General features: G+C 41.3%; 2 protein-coding genes across 4 annotated transcripts in view; one reads left to right on the top strand and one right to left on the bottom strand.

Annotated features, from left to right (window-relative positions):
• The window catches only part of ZFC3H1 (zinc finger C3H1-type containing), a 65,114-nt gene extending 63,137 nt beyond the window's left edge, over window positions 1-1,977 (bottom strand). The window contains 1 exon segment of the mRNA XM_006095457.2: window positions 1,150-1,977. Coding sequence (XP_006095519.1) covers window positions 1,150-1,750 — 601 coding nt within the window. The 5' untranslated portion in view covers window positions 1,751-1,977.
• Window positions 1,978-2,008: 31 nt separating this feature from the next.
• On the top strand, window positions 2,009-15,504 carry THAP2 (THAP domain containing 2). 3 transcript variants are annotated; one of them, XR_002830886.1, is made up of 4 exons: window positions 2,009-2,686; window positions 10,318-10,513; window positions 11,392-11,890; window positions 15,117-15,504. XR_002830886.1 is itself a non-coding variant. In XM_014461481.2 (3 exons), exons 1-3 carry the CDS (start codon window positions 2,616-2,618, stop codon window positions 11,779-11,781), a joined length of 657 nt encoding a protein of 218 aa, XP_014316967.1. In that variant the 5' UTR covers window positions 2,009-2,615; the 3' UTR covers window positions 11,782-15,504. The 3 variants fall into 3 exon arrangements, 1 of the variants encoding a protein (XP_014316967.1); XM_014461481.2 differs by having other exon boundaries at window positions 11,392-15,504; XR_002830888.1 differs by lacking the exons at window positions 10,318-10,513; window positions 11,392-11,890; window positions 15,117-15,504 and adding an exon at window positions 2,975-3,166.
• Window positions 15,505-23,053: the final 7,549 nt, after the last annotated feature.

The following is a 23,053-nucleotide window of genomic DNA, read 5'->3' as shown; positions in this document are numbered from 1 at the left end:
TAAGTTTCATATATAATAACTTTACTAACAAAATCATTATACCGTGGAAATTGCAACCAATAATAAAGGTGCCAAGTAAACTACTTTTATGTAGTTATCATGGAATAAGCAAGACATAGTTCTACCAACCCATCACAAAACAGCAAAACTTCAGGTGACTGATTACTCAGTATAAATACTGTGTAGACTCAGGAATGTTAAAGATAACGAAGAATAAGGTTAGAGGAAACAAAAATCAGGTATTTTGCTTCTCAACCTCTCCACATCTCCACGCTCCTACACATCCCTATGGCTTCCCATATGTTAAAAATTAAAATGCTGTTAAGTTTATCCTTCTCTTTCTGACCCAATCTGTCAGCACTAGGAATTATAAAATGTCCACAAAGTAAACGTAAGAAATAGAGCAGTTAAGGAGGTAAAGTTTTCCAAGAAGATACATGAATTTAAATCCTCTGAATTAACAGAGTTGGTGAAGATAATATATGGTCCTTCCCCCCCCCCCCCACTTTAAAAGACACCAATATATAAGAATAAATCAAGAACGGTAAAAACAAAATCACAAACAAAAACGGTAAGATGATGCAGAATGAAACTTCACAATTTACAATATCAAAATATAATACGATTTACAATATCAAAAGTGTAATACGTCCTGAGGTCTGAGGTTCAAGAACCTCTGGAAGACAGCCTCTTGGTACTTTCTCCCTCAATAAAAGTGTTGTTTAACGGCAAAAAAAAAAAAACCCCAAAACACTATTCCCCAAATCGTTTGTCTATATATAATTTTCCTCTCCCTCTAACAGTCCAAGTTAACCTCACGTATTAAAGTTTCTGTACCAGCAAAGACAAATGCTAATAAAACGTGGACTTCTGAGGTCCGTTTACAAACCTGACCTTAGACTGTTAGATTCCACAAGCTTGGCCCCAAACAATGACTCGGTCCTGTTAAAAGGCAATATACCCAATAAAGCAATCCTGAGAAACACTACTACAGCATGACACATGGGGATTGCCAAAGAACAACTTACCGTAAGTAACCAACGAGCGGCTCTGGCGGCGCAGAGAAGTTACTCATCCCGCAGACCTAGGAAGGACGCTAAAGGGAAACTCTAGTGACACACCCAGGGCCGAGCGCCACGTTAAGGATACAACTCTTGCGAGGTGGAGAGGGCTCCCGCCAGCTCTGGCTGCCGTTGAATCCGGACCCCGGTCCTCCACCCAGCGGGGGTCTGCCCCCCGGCTTGCCTCCTCGGTCACCCCCGCCACGACCCCGACTCCAGCGACTCCCACCCCGATAAGGCCGGCCTCGAAAGCGGAAACGGTCCAAAGCGATGTGGCTCCGTTCCCAGAAGGACGGCCGAGGGCTGCTCTCGGACAGCGAGCTCGAAGGCATCCGCACGGAAGGCTGGTGAGAGCGGAACGGCTCTTTGGGTCGGTAGCTGCTGTGTCCCCGGAGGTGGCCCCGCTCCGACGGGTGCCGCGAGCGTGAGAAATTCCTCAGCTGCTGCTGCTGCTGCGAAGAGGACGATGACGACGAGGAGCCACCGCCTCCGCCGGATCCACCGCCCCGGGCCGGGTGAGGAGGCCTCCGCCGCGGATACGGCAACAGCCCGCAGCCACTGCTACTGCTGCTGCTCCGGCTCCGTACCTGGCTGTTATCGTCGTCGCTGATCTCCCCATCTTCTAGCTCCCCTTCTTCCTTGGGCGACAGGCCACTGGACGCTGCGGCCGGAGGATCTGCGGTCGCCATCCCGGGAGCAGCGCCTTCCACACAACCGGAGTCCTCCGTCCGGGGAACCGCCCGACAATTACCTTCCTCCTCGGTCCCTTCTTTCCTAACGGACCCGGTCAGTGCGGCCTTACCCTACTCGGACACCTAGCGGGCTGTGCTCCCCAACTTCCCGGCACCCCAGCTCTCTCTCTCGCCGGACCGTCACAACCCAGTTCCCTACCCTAGCGCCCCCTTGCTCCTCCGCGAATGGAGCTCTTCCGCCTCGCGAGAAAGGGGCTCGGAAAGTGGCCCACGACGTCACTTCCGACGGAAGGCCGGAAACCAGGCTCTCAGTTCCCGCGATAACGAGGAAGACCACGCGATTCTCAGTGGGACTTGTAGTTTTTCCTTTCCTGTTTTAGGGGCTGTCCTTCCAGTCTACAACTCACACCCACCTCGGACTGGATTGGGATATCTGGGTGCGTGTTGGAATGGGCGGGTCTGTTCTTAATCTCGGCCTCGAGAGTGTATCATAGTAGGGGGCGGGGAGGTGGATGGTATCTCTTTTTTTTTTTTTTTTTGCTCCAAGGACAGGTCCTAAAGAGACGCAGTAGTCCCTCTCCCCTTTGGGGGCCAGGGAGGGGACCGGGTTGTGTCCGCCATGTTGGTGAAGGCAAAGGAAGGCGACTGGCGCTGCGGGACTGACGGCTCTGCGGGCTCAAGTCGGCCATATTCATAGAGGGAAGGTGGATCCCTACCCCCGACACACACACATCCGCGCCCCTGCTGCCCACCCCGCCCCGCGACTCTGCTCGGCGGGCCTTTCCCCTGCCTCGCTGGCCCCGCGTAGCCGTCAGCGCCTCAGGACGGGCTCACGACGGCGCCGAATGAGGGGGGAAGGGACATGCCGACCAATTGCGCCGCGGCGGGCTGTGCCACTACCTACAACAAGCACATTAACATCAGCTTCCACAGGTAACCTGGGCGGGGAGCGGGGGTGAGAGCCGTTAGATTGAATATTGCTTGTGTCGAAGGAACACGAGGATTCTGCGAATTCTGATCCCTTCACTACCTAGTCCTTGGGGGTAGCAGGGAAGCATTGTGTTTTCCCTTTGTGTGTTGCTCAGATCTGCCCAGTATTTTTCCCCTTGGGGAAGATGTACTTGCTTTATAAAAGAAATCCGAGTTCTGTATGCTGATTACTCCTTATAAAAGTGACAGCCGGATACCTTCATTTTCTACTCTTTTACTCCTGTGTATTAGACTGGACTTGACATTAATGACTCCGTAAGAAATCTTCCTGTTCAAGCCGGCAATCACCTTAAAGCGGAGGTTCTCAACCTGTGGGTCGCGACCCCTTCACAGGGGTCGCCTAAGACCATCGGAAAACACATATAATTACATATTGTTTTGTGATTAATCACTATGCTTTAATTATGTTCAATTTGTAACAATGAAAATACATCCTGCATATCAGATATTTACATTACGATTCATAACAGTAGCAAAATTACAGTTATGAAGTAGCAATGAAAATAATTTTATGGTTGGGGGCCACCACAACATGAGGAACTGTATTAAAGGGTCGTGGCATTAGGAAGGTTGAGAACCACTGCCTTAAAGCCTACTGTGTTCCCATTAAAATCAGGAAATTCTTACTAGCTGAATTGACATGAGAAGCATTTGGATTTTTTCTGATAGTCCCATGCAGTAACTCTGCAGAGGAGTTGAGTCATCATTGATGATAATCATGGAATTAAGCTATATTAAATGAAAGTGCAAAAGATATGCTTTCTATTCTTTTTTTAAAAATATATTTTATTGATTTTTTACAGAGAGAAAGGGAGAGGGATAGAGAGTTAGAAACATCGATGAGAGAGAAACATCAATCAGCTGCCTCCTGCACATTCCCTACTGGGGATGTGCCTGCAACCAAGGTACATGCCCTTGACTGGAATCGAACCTGGGACCCTTCAGTCCGCAGGCGGATGCTCTATCCTCTGAGCCAAACCAGTTAGGGCTATGCTTTCTATTCTTACTAACAGTAATAAAAAGAACCTAAGTGTTCTTCCTTACTTTGCTGGAAAAGCAATGAAAATTCTTTTTTTTTTTAATGTATTTTTATTGATTTCAGAGAGGGAGAGAGAGAAAGAGAAACATCAACGATGAGAGAGAACATTGATCGGCTGCCTCCTGCACACCCCCTACTGTGGATCAAGCCTGTGCCCTTGCCCGGAATCGAACCCAGGACCCTTCAGTCCACAGGCTGACGCTCTATCCACTGAGCCAAACAAGGTAGGGCCAATGAAAATTCTTTAGTTCTCTCAAATCAGAACTCTTGAAAGCACTTTGAACACTACATGAAATACAGTAAATAAATGTTTACCTTCTCTGCAAGTGCCTGCCATGTGACTGAAGAAAAGAAGCATTAAAAAAGTTAAGTGTAAACAGTTCTGATTTTATATACCTCACAACTTAATACATTCATAGGATGTAGAAAATTATATTCTTGACCTTTTCCCTGCCTCATGATGACTAAATGTACCCCCTTATTAAAAGTTGCCACTTTAAAAAAAATCTTTGTGATGTTTCTGTTTTCAACTACTTCATCAAATGTACTGTTTTGTTCATCTATCAAATGTGTACCAAGTTCTTACTTGCCTGACATCATGCGAGAGATCCAGAAAATTCTTATATTCTTGAAGTTTAGAGTATAATAAAAAAGAAAGACAAATATAATTGCAGTTAGGTGTCACAGAAAAGACATTCAGGGAAAACTAACTTAGCCTTTAAAGCCAAACTAACACTTCTCAAAGGATGTGAAATTTCAAATGAGACCAAATGGTGACATAGTCTGGTGTGCCCCTTTAAGGATTTTCTGTTTTATCCATTAGTACTTGAGAAGCCAGGGAAGGTTTTAAAAGAGTGGCATGATTAAATGTGCATATTAAAAAGTCCTCTGGCTGAAATAGGGAGAATAGTGTTATTGAAAGTGCTGGTTGAGCATCATCGAGAGAGAAATTCAGTGAGAAAGAAGCTTGTTTAAAGAATGTTCACTTACCCACTGTTTCTTTCACAAGGAAATCTACACCAGTGTCAACTGAACTACACAGTGTACTTCTTTGCTGGCACAACAAGCACTAGAATAGGAGAGGTGAGAGTTGATAGAGAAAAAACAGGAGCCTGCCTTAAAATAAGGGAGAGTCCACCCAGAGGCCTAGACTAGAGTAGTATTGACAGTAAGGATGGTGGAAAGTAGTGGGCAGATTTGAGGAGAAACTATTGTATTTGTTTTGGAAGATGAGAGATAGGGAAGAGTCTAGGACCAATAATATTGAATGTTTAAGAGATACACAGTGATACGGTAGCATGCATACTTCCTTTCCATGTTTGACTATTTGCTTATGAAATTAACATTTTCATGTGTAACCCAAAAATGTAGGTCATAAAATAAAGTAAAAATACATTTCTATTTTATAAACAAACAATATGAACTAACTCCTCTCCTAAGACATTGGTAGACTTCTTTATTCCCATATACAACTTATGTTGCCTGAACTAAACTATCTTCATTTTTCTTATCTCTTAGCCCACTCTGGACTAGGTCTCACTAATAATTTTCTGAAACTGCTCTTGCTAACATGAGTTGTCACTCCTGTATTCCTTTTTCTTGGCATATGATCATTTCCTCCTTGAAATACTCTCTACTTTTGAACTATTTGACACTAATTTTGTGGTTTTCACTTACTTCTGTAGTCTATCTCTCCTACCAGCCCCTCTCTTTGTAAAAAAATTTCAACTGTTTCTGTGGTCTCAGTTAACATTTACATGTTGATGCTTCTCAAATTATCTCCAGTCCAAATCTCATTGAGTTCTGGACCTATAGGCCAAGTGTCTCAGTATTCCCCTGGCCTCTCCAGTTCCTCAGATTTATATTAAAACTGTACTAAAGAATTTGCCCTTCCCTCAAACTTACTCCTATTCCCACATGCCTTTTCTCAGTAAATGAGAACATCATCTACCCAGAAATCGGAAGGTCATCCTTCCTTAACTTCCTACCATTCCCTTTTGACTCGATTACAACAGCCTCTTAACTGGTTCACTGCTTCCATTCATGTACTTCCTAACTTCTGTAATCAGTGATGTGTTGCTAAATGTTTAACAACAGAATCTCCAAGGAAGGGGAAAGCCCTGATTCATAGTATTTGCCCTAATTCTGTAATAAAATACTCCCTACATTATCTGGTTTCAAACTACCAACCTGACATCACTAATCATAAAGTTGGGAAGGAATGTGCAGTACCACACTATTCTATATAGCCTTTATACCATATAGATATAACAGACATACATAGTTTTAAGAATAAGATAATGCCCCAGCTGGTGTGGCTCAGTCGGTTGAGCATCATCCCATGCACTGGGAGGTCGCCGGTTCAATTCCTGGTGGGAGCACGTGCCTCCGTTCCCAGTAGGGGACATGCAGGAGGTAGCCAATTGGTGGTTCTCTCTCACTGATGTTCTCCCTCTCCCTCTCTCCTGAAATCAGTAAAACCATATTTTTAAAAATCAGCTCTAAATCGTGACTGATAATGGTTTGCCAATGCCATTTTGGATACAGTTCAAAATTACTCTTTAACTTAGAAAGTTCTCTTGCATCATTTCATGTCATTACTCTTCACTGTTCCCACCCTAATTCCTCTAGCTAATTCCTACTATCCTAAAGCCTCCTGACTAGATTATCTCTTCCTGCTTTATGGTTCCATTCAACCTTGTACTTAACCTTTTTTAGAACACCCATGACATTTGTAATTACTTTTATAATAACAAATAACATTTATCTAGTATTTACCATAAACTGTCTCATTTAACCACACTAGATACCATTAAAATGGTACCTTATAGGTGATAAAAACTAAAGACTAAAAAGGTTGCATAACTTGCCTAAAGTTACCTAGCTGTTATGTAAAGTAACCAGGATTGACACCCTGATTTGACTTGAGAGACAACAGTTCTCAGCCGTTCTTTTCTGTTGCATCAAGTTGTTCAATTCTCTGTCCTCCCCATTACAGTGTGCCCTTAGTAGAAGGTAGATACCGTAAAAGTAGGTCAGTTTTATTTACCACTTGGGACAGTTCCTAGGGCAGTGCTTGGAACATATGGGCATTCAGCCATTTATTAAAGACCCAAGGCAAATAGCATTGCTTAAAATACTGAGTGATTTTTTCCAAACATCTAATGTTTCTGAAAGCCTACTTTTATTATGGTGTAGACAAACATATATCCATCTGTGGCCACCCTGTTATTTTTTAAATACTTAGAGGACGATTTATTATAAATTCAACTATGGGCTATCTCTACCCCCCTTTGAACATACTAAGAAAAATCCAAACAACACATGCGAAATATGATTATGGAAAAATTAAATATAAAATTGTTGATTAGCCCAGCCAGCATGACTCAGTGGTTGAGTGTCGACCTATGAAACAGGAGGTCACAATGCAATTCCCAGTCAGCACATGCCCAGGTTGCAGGCTCAACCCCAGTGTGAGGTGTTCAGGAAGCAATGATTCTCTCTCATCATTGATGTTTCTATCTTTCCCTCTCCCTTCCTCTCTGAAATCAATAAAATATATATATAAAAAATAAGTAAAATTGTTGATTATTATTCTATTCAAACACAGATAACTAAAGATTACTTAGTAATGCTAAGCTAGCCCCATTAGTTCACTTTTCATTGATTCACTCAGAAAAGCTCACTGAGTGCTTACTTAATATGATAAAGTAGTAAAGAACAGTTCTAACCAGGAAAAACATGATACAGTGGTGGAGATAGAAAAGCAAGCAATTAGAATACAGTGGTGTTAATTCTTTATCATATAGAAACATCTAACCTCGTCTTCTGATCATGAAAAACTTCTTTAGGAAGATGAGATTCCTAAATTGAGTCTTAAAAGAAGGAAATAAAATTTGGTTAAGGTTCAGTTGGAGGTACTGATTGCATAATTAGGGAGCTCGTTTTAAAAAACTAAAGAAAAAAAGGGTTAAATATCTGAAAGACAGCCTTCATATTTCTGAAGTCTTATACAAATGATAATCCAATAATAGTACTTAGTTTATAAGTTCTGCATCTTTATTGAGGCCCCCAACAAGAAGAAATTCATAAGTTTAGTTTAGTGTTTATAAACTGAAGCTTGATTTTTTTAGCTTAGGGCACAGGAAATATTTCCAAACCATTAAATATTGGAACAGATCTTTGAAATGAGAATACATTTTATTAAAAGGTGAGGGGTAAACAGATAAATTCATCAGGAGTTTCTAATTAAATAGAAAAAAACATTTATGAAAACGTGAACTACAGAGTGACAAACAAATGCTAATAATATATTCAGGTCGGGATATGTTTGGAGTTGAGGGGACAGGGACAAGAGACTGGAAGGTATTTACCAGTAAATCTGGGCTTTCATCTCTTTGTGCCCCTCATTGCCGGTCATTTAAGCAAACTGGATATCTGATAATAGCCAAAGCTGTTACCTAGTGAAGCTTCAGTTGGGGAGCCACATGATCTTCTAACATGAATGATTCTTTTTAAACACTACTCAGTTCATTAGGTAATCAAACTAAAGAAGAGTTGAACTCAAAGTTGTTACATGTGAATGTTGATTATTATGTTTCCAATCAGTCAACACAGTTACCACTAATTTTGACAGTCCCTTATATTCTTCTCTTCCTTAACTGGGTACACATTAGTATATTTTATATTTGAAATAAATATGAAAGGAAAAACATTCCTGCTGGGCTTGTCAGCAGCATTTTACTTTTTGTAATAATTATGATTTCTACTGTATTACGTAGCTTAAGAGTTCATTTTTTAAAAAATATAGGCTGTTTACATGGAAGTAATACAGTGCATTCTTAATTTACATATTCTGTCTCATTTTAATTAAGCAAATTTTTGTTAAGTCCTTATTCAAGGCAACTGTACTACGTGTTAAAGAGATAAGCCCTAGCCAGCCTTGCTTAGTGAGGCCCCGGGGCCCTGAGCACCAAAGGGTCTCTGGTTGGGTTCCCAGTCAAGGGCACATACCTGAGTTGCAGGTTTGATCCCTGGCCCCGGTCAGAGTGCATTCTGGAGGCAACCAATCAATGTGTTTCACATGGATGTTTCTCTCTCTCTCTCTCTCTCTCTCTCTCCCTCCCCCATTCTCTTTCCTCCCTCCCATTCTCTCTCAATGGGCCCAGCTGGTGTTGCTCAGTGGTTGAGCATCAATCCATGAACCTGGATGTCAGAATTTGAATCCTGGTCAGGGCACATGCCCAGGTGTGGGCTCTATTCCCAGTAGGGTGGCGTGCAGGAGGCAAGCAATCGATGATTCTCATCATTGATGTTTCTAACTCTCTCTCCCTTTCCCTGTCTCCAAAGTCAATAAAAACACTTTAAAAATCAATGGAAAAAATACCCTTGGGTGAGCATTAACAAAATAAACAAACAAAAAAGATAGAGATAAAAAGATACAGTGATTCCTGTCCTCAAGAAACTTATAATCTACTTTTATTTCAAAACAAAAACAGTATGGTAAGTGTCATAATGAAGGAACACAGAGGAATACCAGAATCTATTTAGGCTTTCCTTGATAAAATTTAATCTGTAGATAATTTGATTTATCTTTTTTTAAAATATATTTTTATTGATTTCAGAGAGGAAGGGGAAGAGAGGGATAGAAACATCAATGATGAGAGGGAATCATTGATCAGCTGCCTCCTGCACAACCCCTACTGGGGATCGAGCCTGCAACCTGGGCATTAATTTGATTTATCTTGACCATGTACTAATATATCAGCAGCAGATCTGTGCAATGTAGTTACTCCTGCTTATACAGCTCTACATAAGCTTGATCTAGTTTAGTCATTTTTTTTAAATTTTTTTTTTACAGAGAGAGGAAAAGGGGGGCAGGGGTAGATTGATTTGTTGTTCCACTTGTTTATGCATTCATTGGTTGATTCTTGTGCCCTGACTAGAGATGGAACCAGCAACCTTGGTGTATTGGGACGATGCTCTAACCAACAGAGAACTACCCAGCCAGGGCCTAGATTACTGTAGTCTTGTTTATTTTTACTGCCCAGGTTAAGGACTGGAGTAGGAAGAAAGATCTCTTTTTAAAACCCTGAAAAATAAGACCACTCAAGTCCATTTTTTATTAATTTTTTACAACTTATAAAAATTAGCATGAATTGGTTTCTGTGACAATGTCTGGATATTGGAAATGTAACATTTTGTATGTAAATTGAAGACACTTTAAAATATGTTTTTATTGGTTTTAGGGAGAGGGATATAGAGATGGAAACATCAGTGAGAGAGAAACATTAATCAGCTGCCTCCTGCTCATCCCCTACTGGGGATCGAGCCCTGAACGTGGGCATGTGCCCTGATCGGGAATCAAACCAGGGACCTCTCAATTCGTGGGTCAACACTCAACCACTGAGCCACACCGACTGGGCTGAAGACACTTTAAATCATCACCACTTAAAATTTGTTTTAACCATTTAGGTGCAACCAGAACTGTGATAGTTGGAATTTGAGGGTTTTTTTGTTTTTTTGTTTTTCTAAGGTTTCCTTTGGATCCTAAAAGAAGAAAAGAATGGGTTCGCCTGGTTAGGCGCAAAAATTTTGTGCCAGGAAAACACACTTTTCTTTGTTCAAAGCACTTTGAAGCCTCCTGTTTTGACCTAACAGGACAAACTCGACGACTTAAAATGGATGCTGTTCCAACCATTTTTGATTTTTGTACCCATATAAAGTCTATGGTAGGTAATGACATATTCAAGCTAGATATAATATAGGCCTGATGGGAATAGCATTAAGAATGCTAAAGAGGCGGGTGGGGTGAAGGGGACTGAATATATGGTAAAGGGAGAAGATTTGACTTTGGGTGGTGGGCACAGTGCAATATACAGATCTTGTAACATAGAATCCCACACCTGAAACCTATATGATCATATTAACCAATGTCACCCCAATAGATTTAATAATAATTTTTTAAAAGAGTGTTAGAGGAGATGATTCATGATAGAGATATATAGGATGTAGAATTAATACGACTTGATGACTCATTGAATGAAAGTAATAAAGGAAAAAGGTTCCTCAGGTTTCTGATTTGGGCAAAAATTTCTGCCCGCATTTTAAGTCCTTGAGTGGAAGCTATAACTGAACAATTAATAAGTACTAAATCTATTCAGGGGCTTGATACTTGGGAATATATTTTTATTAAGTAGGATCCAAGGTCTGAAATATTAATTGAGCAAATAATATTTACCTACAAAAGAGATCAAATCAGTATCACATAAATGTCTAAATACATTATTTGGCCTTAGACAATTACAAAAGATATTTAAAGTCTCCATAAAATCATAATAATTTGGAAGGACCTTGGAAGTCCAGTGTCTATTTCCAAACCAATGTTAGTATCTCTCTAGAGGGAAAACAAAAAGAAATAGGTGGCTGGAGTTAATTCAACCACTTGAGAAACTTGAATCTATGATTACATGAGATGGGTTGGTGATGTTTGCTATCTTTTAAAATCAGTTTTTAAAAGAGCAATTTAAATACTGTTATTTAAACTGGACAAAATTTATTTGTGATATTGCATAACTTATGTACAACCCTCTAATATTATTTGGCACAGAAACTCAAGTCACGGAATCTTCTGAAGAAAAGTAACAGTTGTACTCCAACCGGACCTTCTAATTTAAAATCAAATATTAATAGTCAACAAGTGCTACTTGAACACAGTTATGCCTTTAGGAATCCTATGGAGGCAAAAAAGAGGATAATTAAACTGGAAAAAGAAATAGCAAGTTTAAGAAGGAAAATGAAAACTTGCCTACAAAAAGAACGCAGAGCAACTCGAAGATGGATCAAAGCCACTTGCTTGGTGAAGAATCTAGAAGCAAATAACATATTACCTAAAGGCACATCTGAACACATTTTACCAACTGCCTTAAGCAGTCTTCCTTTGGAGGATTTCAAGATTCTTGAACAAGACCAACAAGAGAAAACATTACCGATTCTCTAAATATAAACCAGATCAAGAGTGCTTTTATTTAAGGTTAGCCTGCACACAAAAAGAAAAAAAAAGATTAGCTTGCATCGATCTTGATGCCCATCATTTATTCTATTCAAAGGTAAAGATATTTAAGGAAATAATGCCAAAATTGGGTATTTAATAAAGTTTTACTTGAAGTAACGTTCTTACTGTATAACTTATGAAGACTTGATTACAAAAATAGAAAACTTTATGAAACTTATTTGAAAAAGCATGGAAGTGCCTTACATGAGAATTGCATACATTAAAAATTTGCTAGGAAGTTTTGCAAGATGTGTTTTTGCCTTTTTAAACAACTTTTGAAGAACAGTCTATAACAAGTAATGTGTTTAATTTATATTAGAAAAAAATGTTTTTGTGTACCAAAGTTGAGACATTACATTCTAAGTAAGGTAAGTAGGAGTTAACCAATATTAAATATGACTTTAAAACTGCTGGGGTTTGTATTAAATTATTACTGACACTGTGATTTGGAAACTTTACAGAAAAAAAGCCTGAGGTGCAGGGCAAGTTCTTTTATTTAAACTTTCTATATCTTTTTAACAGTAAAAGTGAGCTAATCATAATCTCCCTCATAAGAATATTATCTTTTAAAATGGATTGTAAAATATTTTGAAAATATTTTAAATATGAAGTACCCTTGAGTCATCCAAGCTAGTAAGGACTCAAGTACCTCAGACTAGTAAAAACTGGTAGCTGGTTATATTAACCTTCTAAGAAAATATGTTGTGAAATAATGCAGAGATCAGGATCTAACTTTTACCTTTAACAAAAAGGTAACTGTATACTACTCTTTTACTAAAAAAAAATTTTTTTTAATTTCAAAATTGATGCATTAGTAAGCAAATATGCTACCAGTTCCGTTAGAAAACTCCCTCTGCCTTCATGTATGTTGATACCAAAACTTTTAAGCTTTCCCTACCCCCAAAAACCTACAGTAGAATTTAATCATAAAACAGTACTTACTATATTATATCTTTACAACTTATAACTTAAAATGGAATCCGTTTTTCTTACACATCAGCTTGCTTTTTATTTCCTTTCTTAGTAAGAGTAGAATAGAACAACCGTACTGCATAAGGGAAATAAAATGTACTTCTCTACAAAAACACGTGTCTGTGAAAAAAGCTATGCAAGTGCTAATTATTTTACAAAATAGAATATCAGAACTATTCTTATAGTCGCCACTTGAACAATTAAAGAGTTTGCCTTACTTCACCAGATAAATGTTTAATAAGAACACTTCAAATAGTTTTGATCAAATCCAGCAAAAATTTACTAATGTATCATGATGTATCATGAAGTTATTTAATCCTGATTCAAGCTTTCTGACACCACCATATAAAAGTAACATACACCTAATCGTAAATTGCTATAGGAAAGCCTATAAAGTAAATGCTACTTGATGATTTAAAAAAAAAAATACTTCCTCCCTCCCTCCTTCCCCCCCCAACTGTTTAGATTGCTGGGTTGTTGTTCTTTTTATTTTATTGATGGGTGTGAGAGAGAGAGCCATCGATTTGTTGTTTCACTTATTTATGCATTCATTGGTTGATTCTTATATGTGCCCTGACCAGGGATTGAACCCCGCAACCTTGGTGTATCAGGACGACACTCGAACCAACTGAGCTACCTGGCCAGAGCTTAGACTGCTGTTTTGCTTTGATCCTAGCAACAGTCTTTTTATATTATTGACACCCTCTTTTAATAAGGAATGCCTCCCAAGCAACTAGATTTCACAAAGGCAAGGGTAGGAAAGTCTGTTTTAATTGTAAGGCACTTACAACAAATATTTATGAAAATCCTTTTGTGTATACAGGGTGGGGCAAAAGTAGGTTCACAGTTGTGAGTACATGAAGCAGAGTTCTTATTTATTAATTATTGTATTATTTTCCATATGAACAACTATAAACCTACTTTTGCTCCACCCTGTATTGTAAACCTTGTTAGTCATTTTATCATAAATATTATATTCAGCTCCATGTTGTTGTTTTTTCTAATATGGCTTCAAATTATCTTTTTACCAATACCTAGTCAATATTCATCAGCAAACACTTATTGACCATATCTACTTTATACCTCAAAGTAAGTTAGATAAATAATCATTTAAACATAAACTATGCTTTCCAAATACAGATTCTCATATAGTTCACCACCTCTCCCCAAAACAAACACTAATGTAGACTGATTCCCATTTACAATAATAACTTGCTATCTTAATATAACATTTTAAAAGTCACAAAAATAGACCATTATGAAATACAACAACCTTTCAGCAATCTCCATTATTATTTGAGACCACTAAATAAACTGCCACTGAGTAATTTTAAAGTGAAAAATTTTTGGTATTTTCCCTATGTAATTTTCATGTTACTGTTCTGATAACATGTTCCAAACTCTCTACATCAGGTTCTTTCATTAACACACATCTGTCTACCTTAAAAATAGCCTTATTCATAGAATAAAATCTAAAAAGAAACTTAAAATTCTATTTTTAGTTTATTGATAAACATCACTTTGACCATATACTATAAACTAATCAGAATTATACTAGCTCTTTTTCCTCTGCTGGACACAACACATATCCTCTGTTCATTCATTCTATATATACTCTGTTCACTAACCTCTACAAAGAACCAGCCAAGCCTGGCAGGTATGGCTCAGAAGTTGAATCTCAGTCTATGAACCAGGAGGTCATGGTTCGATTCCCGGTCAAGGCACATGCCCGGGTTGTGGTTTTGATCCCCACTGTGGGGCGTGCAGGAGGCATCTGATCAATTATTCTCTCTCATCATTGATGTTTCTACCTCTCCCTCTTCCTCTCTGAAATCAATAAAAATAAAAATATATTTTAAAAAAAGAACCAGCCAAAGGCTATAGTGACTTGATATAAAGATGAATCTAGCCTGCCCAGTGTGGCTCAGCTGGTTGAGTGTCATTCCTTGCACCAAGAAGTCACTAATTTGATTCCCAGTCAGGGCACATGCCCAGTTTGTAGGCTTGATCCCCAATGGTGGTATGCAGGAATCAGTCAGTCAATCTCATCAATGTGTCTATCCCTCTCCTCCCTCTAAAAACAAATCAATAAAAACATTTTAAAAATAAGTAAAATGCTTTAAAAAAAATTAGATGAATCTGACTCAATTTTTTACCCTTAAGTTGCTCAGTCTCCTGAGAGAGAAAAAAAATATTTATTATACAACATGATAAATGCTATAAAGGACATATGTGTGAAGTACTTTGGTAAATTGTGTTGAATTGGAATTTAATGAGAATATAAACTTTAGACCTTCTTATGAAACTAGAGGCCCGATGCACGAAATTTGTGCAAGGGGCTCGGCCCTCGCAGCCCCGGTTGCCTTGGACAGCCTGCGTACCCCTGGCCAGCCCTCACCACCCCAGCTTCGTCCAGAAGGTCATCTGGAAGGACGCCGGAAGGTCGTCTGGCTGTTCGGTCTAATTAGCATATTAATTCTTTATTATATAGGATACTTCTCTTTTGAAACAGAGATTTCTTATGACTTAACCAAAGGAAGTAAAAGGACACTAATGTTGACCTGAATTACATAGTGGTTTTTTTTTAATGAGTTGTAAGATATTTTTCCCTTTAAAATGAACAGTGAACAAATTTGTTGTTAATGGTATCTTTGTTAACAGTAAATATAACTAAATAAAATACTACATCAAAGCCAAGGAGTTTATTTGATGCTTTTACAAAATAACAAACCCTACTAACTCAGATCTTTAAAAATATTTTAGCTTAGAAGTCTTAGAGTTAACAAAGCACTAGGGCACCCATTGGTTCTCTAGGTTGCTCTTTACAAATATTCTGTATGATAGGTGGTATCACCTCTAATTTACAGCTGAAGAAATCTGTGTTGATGTAACTTATTTATTCATTCAGACATTTACAGTTAGACAACTGGCACAAGGGATAGAATGTCAGTAATGTAGGAGGTTCTAGATTGAACATTGGTCTTCAGCCTTCAAGTCTTCCATTCACCCACCACATTATAACCCTCTGTTAAATATGTAAATCATGTTATTAAAAGAAAAAGTCATGTCCAAAAAAACTAATATAAAATATTATATATATATATATATATATATATATATATATATATATAGAGTAAAAGTAGTCTATGAAGTCATCATTGATCTTTTCTAGGTAGACTTTTTAATGTTGATATTTTATCTCATTTCTCAATATTAGAATACGGGTAAACTTTAATTTTGGTGTAATATATAGAAAATGGTTCAATTTTATGCCAGAGTATGGGTTTCTTTTGGTATTTAGATAGTTTGGAAACTTTCTAAAATTAATGATTTTATAATTTATATTTTAAAATTATATATTGTATTCACACAGAAATTGTATTCTGAGTATGTTGATATTAAAACCTGTTTTCCAAGGACATTAGTATCATGCCTATTATTTCCAAAAAATGTACATGAAAATTTCAGTGGAAGTCCTTCCTCTAAGTTGACCCTCTGAAATACTTCTGTAGAAGTTCTTCTCCCTAAATTGAAGCAAACTGTAAATAAAAATATGTAAAAGCCTGGAGGAGGAATGTTCATTATCATTTTTGTTACTTATATCTAAACATCCATTATAGTTTATTTGTACTGTTTTAAATACTGGTTATGTAATCTAAATCAGATATACTAAAAATTCTGTCTACCCTGACAATAATTTGAGGCTAACAAAAAGATTACTTTGTAGATACAATTATCAAAGCATCTACACTAATAAAAGAGAAACATGGTAATTAGCGTACGACCGCTACCCTTCCCATTGGCTAATCAGCATACCCTTATGCAAATTAACTGTCAGCCAAGATGGCGGCCAGCAGCCATGCACTGAAGCGAACAGGGAGGCTTGCTTGCTCCAGTGATGGCGAACTCCAACGTTCCCCGCCTGACTTGCCGGCCTCTCAGCTGCAACTATGTTGCAAATATAGAAGCTAAACAAAACCCTAGAAACCGGCTTTCAGTCAGCCAGGCTTCAGCCAGCCGGACCGCAACATTGTATCAAATACAGAAGGTAAAGGTCAGAAACCTGCTTTCAGCAGCGAGGCCTCAGAGCTAAAGCTGGCCCAGAATAGAAAAAAGAAAAAAAGGAGCGGTTGGGAGCTTCAGTCCCCGGCCAGCCTGAAAACGGCCCTCAGCCCCTCAGCCAGACTGGCCAGGCACCCCAGTGGGGACCCCCACCCTGATCCAGGACACCCTTCAGGGCAAAGCAGCTGGCCCCCACCCGTGCACCAGGCCTCTATTCTATGTAGTAAAAGGGTAATATGCCTCCCGGCACCGGGATCAGAGTGACAGGGGGGAGCTCCCCAACCCCCTGATCGACCCTGCTCTGTGTGTGACAGGGGGCGGGGCCACAACCTCCCTATCTGCCCTGCTCTGTACGTGACAGGGGTAGGCGCCCCAAACCCCTGATCAGCCCTGCTCTGTGCCTGATGGGAAGCTCCCCAATCCCCTGATCACCCTGCGAATCTGTGTTTGACAGGGTGCGGCGCCCCAACCCCCTGATCGGCCCTGCTCTGTGCGTGACAGGGGGTGGCGCCGCAACCTCCCCATCGACCCTGCCTTGAGTGTGACAGGGGGCGGTGCCCCAACCCCCCAATTGGCCCTACCCTGAGCGTGACTGAGGGTGGCATCGCAACCTCCTGATCCACCCTGCTCTGTGCATGACGGGGCGGCACCCCAACTCCCCAATTGGCCCTGCTCTGAGCCTGACCAGGGGCTGCACCTAGGGATTGGGCGTGCCCTCTGCCACCCGGGAGCAGGCCTAAGCCAGCAGGTCGTTATCTCCCAAGGGGTCCCAGACTGCAAGAGGGCACAGGCTGGGCTGGGGGACCCCCCTCCCCCCCCCCCCCAGTGCACAAATTTTTGTGCACCGGGCCTCTAGTTATTCTAATAAAAAGGGATATAAGATGTGATTCTTCTTAATTTTTGTCTGATTAAAATATTACTTAATACTTTAATTCGAAACATACTATCTTAACATTCACTAAGAGACATTGAGCAAACTAGAAAGAACTATACAGACATGATCCCTGTCCTCAAGGTTACTGGGGAAAAAATACTCCATTTGTTTATTCCTGCCCTCACTGTTCCATACCCTCTTCCTAATGCCCTTTTAGAATGAGTTGACTCTAATTCAACATATCAGTCCTCAATTTACTGCCTAGGCCTCAATTGTGCTCAATAACTTTTTAAAAATCTTTGTGTTTAATGTCAAGAAAGTAGATATATATGCCTATCTCTCAGATTGTCAGTGTAATTATTTAGATAATACTTCAAACTTTAACTCTTCCATTCTCTTCAACTTCCTATTTTTCATGTTCTTTTTTTTAATATATATATTTTATTGATTTTTTACAGAGATGAAGGGAGAGGGACAGAGAGCTAGAAGCATCGATGAGAGAGAAGCAGCGATCAGCTGCCTCCTGCACATCCCCTACTGGTGATGTGCCTGCAACCAAGGTACATGCCATTGACTGGAATCGAACCCGGGACTCTTCAGTCCCCAGGCCGACACTCTATCCACTGAGCCAAACCGGCTAGGGCTTTTTCATGTTCTTCTTAACCATCAAACCTTTACAGATTGCCTTTCACTTAGTTTGGTAACAACAAACTCCTTATCATCCTTCAAGCCTTAGCTCTCTGACACCTTCAACATAGATTTTTAACCTTTTTCATCTCATGCACACATTCATTACTAAAATTCTGCAGCACACCAAAAATACATATTTTTTGGTCAATCTGACACACAAAAAAGGTATAATTTTTACTCATTCACAGCAGATGGCTTTGTGTTGGCTGTAGTCATTTTTTTTTTTAATTTGACAATCTAAGGGAAAAATAGGTATTGTATGTTTTAAAAATTCTTGCAGCACACCAGTTGAAAATCGCTGCTTTAACATTCCGAATCAATATAGCTGCTTTACTCCTTGAATCCTGTTTTATACATAAGGATAAAGTTGGATAATGTAATTGTCTACATATCTATTCTTATCTTCTACTAGAGGCCCGGTGAGAGACCCTGGTGGGGTCTCTCAGCCTGGCCTGCTGGAATCGGGCCAAAACCAGCTCTCTGGCATCCCCCAAAGGGTCCCAAATTGCGAGAGGGCAGGTCTCAGGTGACACACCCCAGAATCGGGCTCCCTCCTCTGTGGTTCCGCAGCTGCCAAGTCAACGCAGCTTGGCAGCTCCTTGCGTTGAGCATCTGCCCCCTGGTGGTCAGTGAGTGTCATAGCTACTGGATGGTCAGTCAGTCGGACAATCACTTAGGCTTTTATATATATACAGTAGGTCCTCGGGTTAAGTCGGAGATCCGTTCCTATGGCGCAAAGTAACACAATTTTTGCCGTAAGTCAGAACCCACCTACATAAGCACCTACGTCACTCACATGGAGCACATACACAGCAGTAATTAAGTGAAACAGTAAAATAAATTTAAAAGATAATTCCTGAACTTTACTTGTGGTAAATAAATAATAAAAAACATAAAGCACATATGTACATACGTTGAAATGATGGAACTTTATTTTATAAATAACCTAGAGGCCCAGTGCACAAAAATTTGTGCACTTGGGGGGGCAATACCTCAGCCCAGCCTGTGCCCTCTTGCAGTCTGGGACCCCTTGGGGGATGACCACCTGCTGGCTTAGGCTCGCTGCCCGGGGGATTGGCCTAAGCTGGCAATCAGACATTCCTCTGGCAGCCCAGGAGCCCTTGGGGGATGTCCACTTGCCAGCAGGGAGCAGGCCTAAGCTGCAGTCGGACATCCTTAGTGCTGCTGAGAAGGCGGGAGAGGCTCCCACCACCACCGCTGTACTGGCAGCCATCAGCCTGGCTTATGGCTGAGCAGAGCTCCCCCTGTGGGAGAGCACTGACTACCAGGGGGCAGGTCCTACATTGAGCGTCTGCCCCCTAGTGGTCAGTGTGTGTCATAGTGACCAGTCATTCCCAGTCTTTCTGCTGTTAGGGTCAGTTTGCATATTACCCTTTTATTATATAGGACTAGAGGCACGGTGCACGAAATTCATGCATAGGTGGGGGGGGGGGTCCCTCAGCCCGACCTGCACCCTCTCCAATCTGGGAGCCCTCAGGAGATGTCCTACTGACGGCTTGTGCCTGCTCCCCATGGTTCTCTGCTCTCTGCGGGGCTTGCCTGCTCATTATGGCGATGGCCAAGCAGGCCCTGCTGGGTGCTGCCTGCGGGCCGTGCTTGCCTGCTGGGCTCACGTTGCCAGGGTGACGCCGCTAGTGTCCTGCCCCGGCCACTATGGGCACTGCCATCTTTGTCGTGGAGTGACAGGGTGACGGTTAATTTGCATATCACTCTTTTATTAGATAGGATGGGAGGTGCTGATGTAACCATGAAACGATGTATGTCGAGTCCCACGTAACCTGAGGACTGTCTGTAGATGTTCCTTCAAGGCAGTGTATGTAGATGTTTTGTTTTTTTCTTTTTCGGTCTAACATATATATTAGGCACTCAGATATTAGATTTCAGAAAATCTAAACCACTCTTTTGGTTTAGATTCAAAGGAATTGCACATAGAATCCATTGATACTCTCCCGCAATGGTAAGTGCTTTTTGCTATCGGGATAACTGTTATAATTGGTGTTAAGTACCAAATGTCTATCCCAGAAAAGTCCAAACTTGTTTATGTCAAAGAATAAACAAATATTTATATTGTAACATTTAAAGGTTATTAATGCAATAATGAACTTTAAGTCTGTTGCTCTGATTAGAAATTCTCAAACTCATGTTTTCTGAGGGAAAAGAATGAATCTAGTAAAATAGAATTAACTCTGTTGGAAAGATTTAAACAAAGATATTCAAGTTTCTTAACTTCTCAGAGCCTTTAACAATGCATCTCACAGTCCTATGAGTATACAAAATATCTCCACTTTAAATTTGATCAGAGGTATTGGGTGGGGAATGGAGGTAGAGGGTAGCACACCTACTAATAGCTTGAGGAATATAGTTTAAGAAATGCTTAACAAGAAATTCTCTGGCCCTAACTGGTTTGGCTCAGTGGATAGAGCATGAGTCTGTGGACTGAAGGGTCCTAGGTTCGATTCGGGTCAAGGGCATGAACCTTGGTTGCAGGCACATCCCCAGGAGGGGGTGTGCAGGAGGTGGCTGATCAATGTTTCCCTCTCATTGATGTTTCCAACTATCATTGATGTGTCTAACTCTCTATCCCTCTCCCTTCCTCTCTGTAAAAAATCAATAAAATATATTTTTTTAAAAAAGAAATTCTCCGTTGCTAGAAAATGGCGTTTAAAGTAAATAATAAAAGACTGTTGAAATTTTAAAGATTGTTAAAGTCTATAAAAATCATCAGCCTGTAAAATCATGGGTTTTTTATTTTTATTTATTTTAAATCACTTTGTAGGCTACTATGCATTGTCAAACCCATTTTATTTATTCATTTATTTATTTATTTATTTATTTAAGATATTTTATTGATTTTTTACAGAGAGGAAGGGAGAGGGATAGAGAGTTAGACACATCAATGAGAGAGAAACATCGATCAGCTGCCTCCTGCACACTCCCCACTGGGGATGTGCCCGCAACCAAGGTACATGCCCTTGGCCGGAATCGAACCCGGAACCCTTGAGTCCGCAGGCCGATGCTCTATCCACTGAGCCAAACCGGTTAGGGCAAATCATAGGTTTTTTTAAACAAATTTATTGTTGACACTATTGCAAATGTCCCCCATTTTCCCCCCTTTACTCACCTCCACGCAGCCCCCTTCCCCTCCCTCTGGCCATCACTACAAAATCATGGTGGTGGTGGTTGTTTTTTTAAAAAAGGATAGTATATCTTAACTTCACTAATCCCCCCAAACTATTTCAGCCTTAAGCTAAAAATAACTTATTTATGGAGAACAGCAATTATTGGACACTGAGAAAAAAATGAAGTGAAATATTCATTTGAAGAGTCAGCCATTGGCACTATCTACACTAATAAAAGAGAAACATGGTAATTAGCATACGACCACTACCCTTCCCATTGGCTAATCAGCATATCCTTATGCAAATTAACTGTCAGCCAAGATGGCGGCCAGCAGCCATGCACTGAAGCGAACAGGGAGGCTTGCTTGCTACAGTGATGGCGAACTCCAACGTTCCCCACCTGACTTGCCGGCCTCTCAGCTGCAACTCTAAGCTACTATGTACTATGTTGCAAATATAGAAGCTAAACAAAACCCCAGAAACCGGCTTTCAGTCAGCCGGGCCTCAGCCAGCCTGACCGCAACATTGTATCAAATACAGAAGGTAAAGGCCAGAGCCAAGGCCTCAGAGCTAAAGCTGGCCCAGAATAGAAAAAGAAAAAGAAAAAAAGGAGCAGTTGGGAGCTTCAGTCACCCGCCAACCTGAAAACGGCCCTCAGCCCCTCAGCCAGACTGGCCAGGCACCCCAGTGGGGACCCCCACCCTGATCCAGGACACCCTTCAGGGCAAAGCAGCCGGCCCCCACCCGTGCACCAGGCCTCTATCCTATATAGTAAAAGGGTAATATGCCTCCCGGCACCGGGATCAGCGGAGCAGCGAGGCTCCTGGCACCGGGATCAGAGTGACAGGGGGCAGCGCCCAACCCCCTGATCGCCCTGCGGCTCTGTGAGTGACAGGGGGCGGGGACACAACCTCCCTATCTGCCCTGCTCTGTGCGTGATAGGGGGGAACTCCCCAACCCCCTGATCGCCCTGCGGCTCTGTTTGACAGGGTAGAGCCATAACCTCTCCATCAGCCCTGCCCTGAGTGTGACAGGGTGCAGTGCCCCAACCCCCTGATCCGCCCTGCTCTGTGTGTGACAGGGGGCGGTGCCCCAACACCCCTATCGGCCCTACTCTGTGAGTGACAGGGGGGAGCTCCTCAACCCCCTGATGGGCCCTGCTCTGTGCATGACAGGGGGGAGCTCCCCAACCCCCTGATCGACCCTGCTCTGTGTGTGACAGAGTACGGAGCCCCAACCCCCCTGATGGGCCCTGCTCTGTGAGTGACAGGGGGCAGCGCCCCAACCCCCTGATTGGCCCTGCTCTGTGAGTGACAGGGGGCAGCGCCCCAACCTCCTGATTGGCCCTGCTCTGTGCGTGACAGGGGGTGGCGCCGCAACCTCCCCATCGACCCTGCCTTGAGTGTGACAGGGGGCGGTGCCCCAACCCCCCAATCGGCCCTACTCTGAGCGTGACTGAGGGTGGCATCACAACCTCCCG

The sequence above is a fragment of the Myotis lucifugus genome, unplaced genomic scaffold (genome assembly GCF_000147115.1).
Source record: "Myotis lucifugus unplaced genomic scaffold, Myoluc2.0 scaffold_156, whole genome shotgun sequence".
NCBI lineage: Eukaryota > Metazoa > Chordata > Mammalia > Chiroptera > Vespertilionidae > Myotis > Myotis lucifugus.
Note: the sequence above shows the minus strand (reverse complement) of the source record. Positions and strands in the feature narration are given on the sequence as shown.